Source organism: Pelodiscus sinensis, unplaced genomic scaffold (genome assembly GCF_049634645.1).
Source record: "Pelodiscus sinensis isolate JC-2024 unplaced genomic scaffold, ASM4963464v1 ctg214, whole genome shotgun sequence".
Classification (NCBI taxonomy): domain Eukaryota; kingdom Metazoa; phylum Chordata; order Testudines; family Trionychidae; genus Pelodiscus; species Pelodiscus sinensis.
Window position 1 is genome coordinate 24,452 of NW_027466016.1, and position 10,356 is coordinate 34,807.

The 10,356-nt window shown below is 69.8% G+C and overlaps 1 protein-coding gene and 1 long non-coding RNA gene across 3 annotated transcripts; both read left to right on the forward strand.

The window, feature by feature from the left end:
* Positions 1-83: 83 nt before the first annotated feature.
* LOC142825955 (negative elongation factor E-like) lies at positions 84-9,350 on the forward strand. Its single transcript, XM_075918265.1, has 10 exons — positions 84-242; positions 2,716-2,833; positions 3,353-3,425; positions 4,084-4,229; positions 4,327-4,401; positions 5,311-5,345; positions 5,427-5,617; positions 6,349-6,493; positions 6,772-6,826; positions 9,246-9,350. The coding sequence occupies exons 2-10, from the start codon at positions 2,759-2,761 to the stop codon at positions 9,348-9,350; spliced, it is 900 nt and encodes a 299-aa protein (XP_075774380.1). The 5' UTR covers positions 84-242; positions 2,716-2,758.
* Positions 9,351-9,426: 76 nt separating this feature from the next.
* On the forward strand, positions 9,427-10,269 carry LOC142825952 (uncharacterized). 2 transcript variants are annotated; one of them, XR_012900258.1, is made up of 3 exons: positions 9,427-9,538; positions 9,762-9,846; positions 10,143-10,269. It is a non-coding gene; the product is annotated as an uncharacterized LOC142825952 (long non-coding RNA). The 2 variants fall into 2 exon arrangements; XR_012900257.1 differs by lacking the exon at positions 9,427-9,538 and adding an exon at positions 9,603-9,709.
* Positions 10,270-10,356: the final 87 nt, after the last annotated feature.

Here is a 10,356-nt window from a genome sequence, read left to right on the forward strand (position 1 = left end):
GGAAGGGCTCCGCGCGGGGCCGGCGCAGCATGGCCCTGCGGGGCGGAAGCCGGGGAGAGAACCAGGGCGAGCGCTGCGGGGCGGAAGTGACGCCAGCCGGCGCCGCGCCCCAGGGATAAGAGGAGCCGGGCGCGAGGCAGGCAAATGAGGGCGCCGCTCCGCCAATGAGCGTGCTCCGAGCCTGCGCGCGAGCGGGGAGAGCCGCGCCACGCTAGAGCCGCCGCGGACGGGGAGCGGAGAGGGTCAGTCCGCGGGGGGGGCAACCTGCGCGCGCGCCCCCCCCCCCAACAGCCCCTCTCCCTGGCCGCCTGCCGCGGTGCATCATGGGAGCGGGGCTGCGGAGGTGGGGGGGGAGTTGGTGGGGCCTGGGGCGGGAGCAGGGGGCGGGGCTTGGGGCAGGGAGGGGGCGGAGCTTGGGGGCAGTGTAAGACTAGGGGGCGGGGCTGGGGGCAGGGCCTGTGGCGGAGGCAGGGGAGGAGCTTGGGTCAGGGAGGGGGCGGGGCCTGCAGCAGGGGGCGGGGCCTGCAGCAGGGGGCGGGAGCAGGGGCGGAGCTTGGGGCAGTGCACGTGTATGGGGCTGGGGGCGGGGCCTGCAGCAGGGGGCGGGAGCAAGGGCGGAGCTTGGGGCAGTGCACGTGTATGGGGCTGGGGGCGGGGCCTGCAGCAGGGGTGGGAGCAGGGGGCGGAGCCTGGATCTAGGGCAGGGGGCGTGGCTTAGGGTGGGGGCGGGGCGGGAGCAGGTTGCAGCTACCCCAGGACATTGTGGGTAACGCCCGGGGTCGGGAGGTAATCGTGGAATTGAGTAACCGATTAATCGATATGCAAAAACGTGTCGGTGAATGCTACAGCCGACTCGCCGCCCCCCCAGTAAATGTGCGCGCAGACTGGCCAGCAGCCCAGCTGGGTCCTGGCTTGCGCCGGATCCGGGGCCTGGCCCTGCTGCGGCTCTGCCGTTCAAGTGCATTAGGAGCCGGGCGGGCAGGGAGCCTGGCTCAGGTCTGGCTTGCGCCGGATCCGGGGCCTGGCCCTGCTGCGGCTCTGCCGTTCAAGTGCATTAGGAGCCGGGCGGGCAGGGAGCCTGGCTCAGGTCTGGCTGACGCCGGCTCCGGGAGCTCAGACCCCCCCGACCCCAGACGGGCTGCTGCCCCCCTGCGCTGCTGCCTCTGTATCAGGCAGGCGGCTGGTCCGCAGGGGGGCTGGCTTTGAAACAGGCTCCCCTCGCAGACCGGCTCCCGGCGCTGCTGCCTCGGACACCGCGGCAGCGGCACGGCGGGGCGGGGGCTCCTCGGGAGTGGGGCCGTGTCGTGTGCTTTGCTTTTAGATCCCAGGGAAAGCGGAACCCCCCAGAGAGACGTTCCCGCAGTTGTTTGAGTGTGACAAGCCTTAGCAACAATCGCTGGACAATTGAAAACACTGGAGCTATGGCTACACTCGCGGCTTCTTGCGGGAGTAATATGCAAATGAGGCGAAGCGTGGAATATCGCCGAGCCTCATTTGCATACCTAATGAGCCCCCACTTTTTTCAGAAGAGGCTCTTGCGCCAGGAGGAGCATCTACACTGCCCCTTCTTGGGCAAGAAAACCCTCTTGCCGCGAATGTAGACATAGCCCAGGGCTTAAAATTGAAAGCAATTCGCACAGCGCGAAGTGCACACGCCAGTCCTAGCCGATTCTAATACCCTCATTGCGCCTAGGTCACTTACATGTCACCGGTGCGCTCCCGACAGTGCCAGGCCGGGGGTCGTGGTGGCTTGGATGCCTGCACGTCGGCACTGAAGGGGTGTGAAGGGTCCGTTCCTTGTTCCAGTGTGTCAGGGACCCCCCGTCCCCGATCCTGCACCCCCGTAGCAGCCAGAACAGACTCCCCAGCCGGTAGAACAGGGGGGTTATTGCTTCTCCGGGATACAGCCCAGCACAGACGCGATGTGGCTACAGGAGTCAGGGCCAGGATACCTCCGACCCCTAGGGTTAGGGGTCCATCGCCCCCTCAGCTTAGTCTGTTCCCCTCATGTTTCCCAGCCAGAAGCCGCCTTGCTCCCAGAACCTGCCCTCCCGTCTCCCCCTCCCTCTGGGACGGGCTGGGACCCGTGTCTGGGTGAGTCTGGGAATCGCACCTCACAGCGCAGGGGGACCCCGGGTCACAGAGCAGACAGGCCCCCCCCCCGCGATTGTTCTTCCTAAACCCAACTGACAGCCAAGCGAGACTTGGTCGGCCTACGCCTGTCTACCCATCAGCTACCGTTTCCGGAAGATCCCTCGTATGCCGATATCCAGGGTCCATTTGCAATGGCCCGGTATGCGCCAGCGCGTCTGGACTGTCTCTTATCACAGTGGGACGTCCTAGGACCAGGCTGTTCCTGCTCTCTGGCCTGGTCTCGCCGGCCTGTCCACGTTCCGCAGCGTTGGGCAGCCCTGCTGACTCCCCCCCCGGCCTGCGTACCGACGTGTGCGCCCAGGCTCCAACCAGACCCAGGGGGGGTGTTAGAGCCGTGCTTGGCCAAGGCCGGGCGCTGCAGGCGTTGCTGGTCTGGACCCGGGAGGGCCGCCCTGGCTCCCCGGCAGCGCTGCCTCCACCCCCAGGGACTCCAGACCAGTCGAGTAACGGCTCAGAATCCGCGATCACTCGGCTAGTCAGTGAACCAACATCGACCATCCGTAGTGCAGGGGGAGGCTCCACCCCCCCCCCGCTCACCCCTGTGTCTGCTTCCTCCCGCAGCCCCCGGGTGCCAGTGCAGCCTCCCCCCCACGAGCGCCCCACCATGCTCGTCCTGCCCCCCGGCCTCACCGAACAGGAGGAGGCCTTGCAGAAGAAGTTTGCCAAGCTGAAGAAGAAGGTCGGAGCCTGTCGCCCCACCTGGGGGGGGGGGTGCTGGGTGAGATGGGCCCTGTGGGGCAGGGGGAGGGGCGTGTGGGGCAGGGGGAGGGGTGTGTGGGGCAGGGGGAGGGGTATGCGGGGCAAGATTGCGGGGCAAGATGGGCCCTGTGGGGCGGGGGGGGATACTCGGGGCGAGATGGGCCCTGTGGGGCGGGGGGAGGGGTGTGTGGGACAGGGGGAGGGGTGTGCGGGGCGAGATGGGCCCTGTGGGGCGGGGGAAGGGGCGTGTGGGGCAGGGGGAGGGGTGTGCGGGGCGAGATGGGCCCTGTGGGGCGGGGGGAGGGGCGTGTGGGGCAGGGGGAGGGGTGTGCGGGGCGAGATGGGCCCTGTGGGGCGGGGGGAGGGGCGTGTGGGGCAGGGGGAGGGGTGTGCGGGGCGAGATGGGCCCTGTGGGGCGGGGGGAGGGGGTATGCAGGGCCTGTGGGGTTCTGGGGCTGCGGGGCGGGGGCAGGAACTGACGGACGTTTTCACCCCCCAGAAAAAGGCTCTTCTGGCTCTAAAGAAGCAGCAAAGCTCCACCAGCCAGGCCAGCCAAGGAGGCATCAAACGCTGTGAGGCCGGGCAGAGCCTGGGGGGTGCTGGGGGTGGGGGCAGGGGCCGGCGGGCGGAGGGGACCTGGGAGCCCGGATGGCTGGGATCTCTGGGAGGGCAGTGGGGGCCGGTGGTTACAGCGGGATGCAGTGGGGGCGGGTGGTGGCAGTGGGGGGGCAGTCCCCCGTGGTTACAAGCAGGGGGAAGCGGAAGCCAGTGGTTACAGTGGGCGGGGGGTTGGTGGTTACAGCGGGAGGGGATCCCCCGTGGTTGCAGCAGGGGCCGGCGGTCCCAGCGGGGGGTGGGACAGGGGCCGGCGGTTCCAGCGGGGGGGGGGAGGCAGGGGCCGGCGGTTCCAGCGGGGGGGGCAGGGCCGGCGGTTCCAGCGGGGGGGGGGGACAGGGGCCGGCGGTCCCGGCGGGGGGGGGGCAGGGGCTGGCAGTCCCAACGGGGGGGGGGGACAGGGGCCGGCGGTCCCGGCGGGGGGGGGGGAGGCAGGGCCCGGCGGTTCCAGCGGGGGGGGCAGGGCCGGCGGTCCCGGCGGGGGGGGGGGACAGGGGCCGGCGGTCCCGGCGGGGGGGGGGCAGGGGCCGGCGGTCCCGGCGGGGGGGGGCAGGGCCGGCAGTCCCAGCGGGGGAGGGGCGCGGGGATCGGGCGCCTGACCCTGCCCCCCCCCAGCGATCTCGGACCAGCCGGCGGTGGACACGGCCACGGCCACGGAGCAGGCCAAGATGCTGGTGAAGACGGGGGCCATCAGCGCCATCAAGGCGGAGAACAAGAACTCGGGTTTCAAACGCTCCCGCACGCTGGAGGGGAAGCTGAAGGTGCGTGGCGGCGGGGGAGGGGTGGGACACTGCCGGGGGGGGGGGGCTGACCCCACCCCCACCCCCTGCACTCCCCTGACTCTCTGCTTCTCCCTAGGACCCCGAGAAGGGGCCTGCCCCCACCTTCCAGCCCTTCCAGCGCAGCATGTCGGCCGAGGACGAGGGCCAGCAGGTAACTGGACGCCTGGGGCCTCTCCCAGCTCTGGGAGGGAAGTGCAGGCTAGTGGTTAGAGCGGGGCGGGGGTGAGCTGGGAACCAGGATTCCTGGGTTCTCCCCCTGGCTCTGGGAGGGAAGTGCAGGCTAGTGGTTAGAGCGGGGCGGGGGTGAGCTGGGAGCCAGGATTCCTGGGTTCTCCCCCTAGCTCTGGGAGGGAAGTGGAGGCTAGTGGTTAGAGCGGGGGGGGTGAGCTGGGAGCCAGGATTCCTGGGTTCTCCCCCTGGCTCTGGGAGGGAAGTGGAGGCTAGTGGTTAGAGCGGGGCGGGGGTGAGCTGGGAGCCAGGATTCCTGGGTTCTCCCCCTGGCTCTGGGAGGGAAGTGCAGGCTAGTGGTTAGAGCGGGGGGGTGAGCTGGGAGCCAGGATTCCTGGGTTCTCCCCCTGGCTCTGGGAGGGAAGTGGAGGCTAGTGGTTAGAGCGGGGGGGGGTGAGCTGGGAGCCAGGATTCCTGGGTTCTCCCCCTGGCTCTGGGAGGGAAGTGCAGGCTAGTGGTTAGAGCGGGGGGGTGAGCTGGGAGCCAGGATTCCTGGGTTCTCCCCTGGCTCTGGGAGGGAAGTGCAGGCTAGTGGTTAGAGCGGGGGTGGGGGGGTGAGCTGGGAGCCAGGATTCCTGGGTTCTCCCCCTGGCTCTGGGAGGGAAGTGGAGGCTAGTGGTTAGAGCGGGGCAGGCTGGGGGCCCGGACGCCTGCGGTCTCTCTGGGCACTGGGAAGGGAGTGGGGGCCAGTGGTTAGAGCTGGGGGGTCGGCTTGGGGCCGGGGAGTCCCAGGCTGCCCCCACGGGGGGTTTTGGGGTGCTGCGCTGGGCCTGCCCTCGGGGTTCCCAGCCAGGGGGTGCTCGGTGGTGACGTGCTCCTCTCTTTGCTGCAGTCCCGGCGCCCGCAGAGGAAGTCCCTGTACGAGAGGTGAGTGGGCGCCCCCCCCCCCCCCCCATGACCTGGCCGGCTCGGACCCGGCGCCTGCCCTGACCCCTCCCGCCCCCGCAGCTTCGTGAGCTCCAGCGAGCGCCTGCGGGACCCCGAGAAGGAGCCGGAGGAGGAGCGGGACCCCGAGAGGGAGAGGGAGCGGGAGCCGGAGCGCGCCGAGGGGCTGCGGACCTTCGAGTGGGACTACGACCGGGAGCACGAGCGGGACCACAGCCGGGAGAGGGACCGCGAGCGGGACGGCGGCTTCCGCCGTAGGCACCCCACGGGGCTGGGCACAGGGCAGCTGGGTCCTCCCCGGCTCTGCAGGGGAGCAGGGGCTAGTGGGTAGAGCGGGGGGGGGAGGCTGGGAGCCAGAATTCCTGGTTCTCTCCCTGGCTCTGGGAGGGAAGTGGGGACTAGTGGTTAGAGCAGGGAGGGGCTGGGAGCCAGGACGCCCAGCTCTGGGAGGGCAGTGGGGGCTAGTGGTTAGAGCAGGGAGGGGCTGGGAGCCAGGACGCCCAGCTCTGGGAGGGCAGTGGGGGCTAGTGGTTAGAGCAGGGAGGGGCTGGGAGCCAGGACGCCCAGCTCTGGGAGGGCAGTGGGGGCTAGTGGTTAGAGCAGGGAGGGGCTGGGAGCCAGGACGCCCAGCTCTGGGAGGGCAGTGGGGACTAGTGGTTAGAGCAGGGAGGGGCTGGGAGCCAGGACGCCCAGCTCTGGGAGGGAAGTGGGGGCTAGTGGTTAGAGCAGGGAGGGGCTGGGAGCCAGGATGCCCAGCTCTGGGAGGGAAGTGGGGGCTAGTGGTTAGAGCAGGGAGGGGCTGGGAGCCAGGACGCCCAGCTCTGGGAGGGCAGTGGGGGCTAGTGGTTCGAGCGGAGCGGGGGGGCTGGGCACAGGATGCCTGGGTCCTTGCCGGGCTCCGGGGGCTGGGTGCCGGGACGCCCGGGGGTCGCACTCCGGAGGCAGGGGGCTCCCGGCGGCTCTGAGCCGGCTCTGACCCCGGCAGGGTCTGACTCCTTCCCGGACCGGCGGGCCCCGCGCAAGGGGAACACGGTGTACGTCTACGGCACCGACATGACCCAGAGCCTCCTGCGCGGCGCCTTCTCCCCCTTCGGCACCATCATCGACCTCTCCATGGACAACCCCCGCAAGTAAGGGCGGAGCCAGGGCAGGAGGGTGGGCGGGGCTGAGGGGACGAGGGGCGGGGCTTGGCTGAAGCAGGGAGGGCAGAGTTAAGGGGGAATCGGGGAGTAGCTAACATGGTTCTGTTCCAGAACAGAGAGGGGCGGGGCTGGATGGAAGGGGGAGGAGCTAAAGAGGGGCGGGGCTGGATGGAAGGGGGAGGAGCTAAAGAGGGGCAGGGCTGCAGCACGGGTGGGGTTGGGTCCAGTGACTCCCCTTTCACCTCTTCCTCCCGCCCCTCCCCCAGCTGCGCCTTCGTCACATATGAGAAGATGGAGTCAGCGGATCAGGCCATTGCTGAGGTACAGCCCCTCCCCCCCGCCCCTCCCTGCAGCTGGCTCTGGGGTGGGGGCTGGGTACACAGGGACCCCTCGCCCGGCGCTGGGATGCAGCTGGCTCTGGGGTGGGGGGGCTGGTTACACGGGGACCCCTCGCCCGGTGCTGGGATGTGGCTGGCTCTGGGGTGGGGGCTGGGTACACGGGGACCCCTCGCCCGGCGCTGGGATGCGGCTGGCTCTGGGGTGGGGGCTGGGTACATGGGGACCCCTTGCCCGGCGCTGGGATGCGGCTGGCTCTGGGGTGGGGGCTGGGTACACGGGGACCCCTCGCCCGGCGCTGGGATGCGGCTGGCTCTGGGGTGGGGGCTGGGTACACGGGGACCCCTCGCCCGGCGCTGGGATGCGGCTGGCTCTGGGGTGGGGGCTGGGTACACGGGGACCCCTCGCCCGGCGCTGGGATGCGGCTGGCTCTGGGGTGGGGGCTGGTTACACGGGGACCCGGCGCTGGGATGCGGCTGGCTCTGGGGTGGGGGCTGGTTACATGGGGACCCGGCGCTGGGATGCGGCTGGCTCTGGGGTGGGGGGCTGGTTCCACGGGGACCCCTCGCCTGGCGCTGGGATGCGGCTGGCTCTGGGGTGGGGGCTGGTTACATGGGGACCCGGCGCTGGGATGTGGCTGGCTCTGGGGTGGGGGCTGGTTACAGGGGGACCCCTCGCCCGGCGCTGGGATGCGGCTGGCTCTGGGGTGGGGGCTGGTTACACGGGGACCCCTCGCCCGGCGCTGGGATGCGGCTGGCTCTGGGGTGGGGGGCTGGTTCCACGGGGACCCCTCGCCTGGCGCTGGGATGCGGCTGGCTCTGGGGTGGGGGCTGGTTACATGGGGACCCGGCGCTGGATGTGGCTGGCTCTGGGGTGGGGGCTGGTTACAGGGGGACCCCTCGCCCGGCGCTGGGATGCGGCTGGCTCTGGGGTGGGGGCTGGTTACAGGGGGACCCGGCGCTGGATGCGGCTGGCTCTGGGGTGGGGGCTGGTTCCACGGGGACCCCTCGCCTGGCGCTGGATGCGGCTGGCTCTGGGGTGGGGGCTGGTTACATGGGGACCCGGCGCTGGATGTGGCTGGCTCTGGGGTGGGGGCTGGTTACAGGGGGACCCCTCGCCCGGCGCTGGGATGCGGCTGGCTCTGGGGTGGGGCTGGTTACAGGGGGACCCGGCGCTGGGATGCGGCTGGCTCTGGGGTGGGGGCTGGTTCCACGGGGACCCCTCGCCTGGCGCTGGGATGCGGCTGGCTCTGGGGTGGGGGCTGGTTACATGGGGACCCGGCGCTGGGATGTGGCTGGCTCTGGGGTGGGGGCTGGTTACAGGGGGACCCCTCGCCCGGCGCTGGGATGCGGCTGGCTCTGGGGTGGGGGCTGGTTACACGGGGACCCCTCGCCCGGCGCTGGGATGCGGCTGGCTCTGGGGTGGGGGCTGGTTACAGGGGACCCGGCGCTGGGATGCGGCTGGCTCTGGGGTGGGGGCTGGTTACAGGGGACCCGGCGCTGGGATGCGGCTGGCTCTGGGTGGGGCAGGGGGCTGGTTACACACGGATAGTTCCCTGAAGACGTCCACTCCACGGGCAGCGGCAGTCAGAAAGCAAACAGGATGTTCGGAGTCATTGAAAAAGGGCCAGAAAACAAGGCAGATAATCCCTTCTGGCCGCTGCGTAGATGCGTGAGCCGCCCACAGCCGGAGTGCTCCGCACCGGTGCGGTCACCTCCTCTCAAAGATACTGGCGCTGGGAAAGGTTCAGAAGAGGGCAAGTAAACAGGCCCCGTGCAAAGAGAGATTCGAGATTTGGACTTGTGAGCTTGGGAAAGAGGAGAGGAGAGGAGAGGCGCTAGAGGGCTGGAAAAGTATGCTGGGGGGGAGAAAGTGAATAAAGAAAAGTCATTTAATTGTTTCCATAATATAAGAACTAGGGGCCGCACAGCGACATGAACAGGCAGCAGGTTTAAAACAAAGCAAAGGACGTTTTTCTTCACTCGCTGCAGGGTTAACCTGTGGAACTCCTCGCCAGAGGAGGTTGTGAAGACCAGGATTTTAACAGGTTGGAGAAAGAGCTAGATAGATTCATGGAGGTTGGATCCCTCAACGGCCGGTAGCCAGGCACGGCAGGGAGGGGTCCCTGGCCTCTGTGGGTCAGGCTGGGAATGGGCGACAGGGGAGGGCTCCCTGGGTGGTTCCCTGTTCTGTCCCTTCCCTCTGGGGCTCCAGGCAGTGGCCACTGTGGGCAGCCAGGACACTGGGCTGAAGGGACCTTCGGTTCTTATGACCCCCTCGCCCGGCGCTGAGATGCGGCTGGCTCTGGGGTGGGGCGGGGGCCTAGGAACAGCCGCATAGAATGGGCCAGTCCCACGGTTTAGGTGGCCCCTCTGGGGTCTCATCAGCGCCCTTTCTCCCCCAGCTGAACGGGGCCGTGGTGGAGGACGTGCAGCTGAAAGTCAGCATCGCCCGGAAGCAGCCCATGCTGGACGCCGCACGGGGAAATCCGTCTGGGGTCGCTGGGTGAGGGACGGCCGCCTGGGCCCTCTTTGGCGGGAGGGAGGGGGCAGGGGGGGCTAGGACCCCCTGGGGACGCCCAGAGGCAGGGGGGTTGGAAGTGGGAGGACGGGGGGCTGCCTAGGATGCCGGAGGTTACTGAGAGGCAGGGGGGTGGAAGTGGGGAGCGGGGGCTAGGGCCCTTGGGGTTGCCCAGAAGTGGAGGGGTTGGAAGGGGAGTGGGGGGCTTGGACCCTGGGGATCGCCCAGAGGCGGAGGGCTAGGGCCCTTGGGGTTGCCCAGAAGTGGAGGGGTTGGAAGGGGGGTGGGGGGCTTGGACCCTTGGGTTGCCCAGAGGCGGAGGGCTAGGGCCCTTGGGGTTGCCCAGAAGTGGAGGGGTTGGAAGGGGGGTGGGGGGCTTGGACCCTTGGGTTGCCCAGAGGCGGAGGGGTTGGAAGGGGGGTGGGGGGCTTGGACCCTTGGGTTGCCCAGAGGCGGAGGGCTAGGGCCCTTGGGGTTGCCCAGAAGTGGAGGGGTTGGAAGGGGGGTGGGGGCTTGGACCCTTGGGGTTGCCCAGAGGCGGAGGGGTTGGAAGGGGGGAGTGGGGGGCTTGGACCCTTGGGGTTGCCCAGAGGCGGAGGGGTTGGAAGGGGGGAGTGGGGCTTGGACCCTTGGGTTGCCCAGAGGCGGAGGGCTTGGACCCTTGGGGTTGCCCAGAGGCGGGGGTGGAAGTGGGGAGTGGGGGCTTGGACCCTTGGGGTTGCCCAGAGGCGGAGGGGTTGGAAGGGGGGTGGGGGGCTTGGAGCCCGGGGGTCGCCCGGAGGCGGAGGGGTTGGAAGGGGGGTGGGGGGCTTGGAGCCCGGGGGTCGCCCAGAGGCGGGGGGTGGAAGTGGGGGGCCAGGCTGCAGGGGCGGTTCCGTCCCCCCCTCTAACCCCCCGCCCCCGTCCCCCCCCAGCGGTGAAGAACAGCGCCAAGGGGTCGCACCGGGACAAGCGCTCGCAGGTGGTCTACAACGAGGACCTGTTCTGAGCCGCCG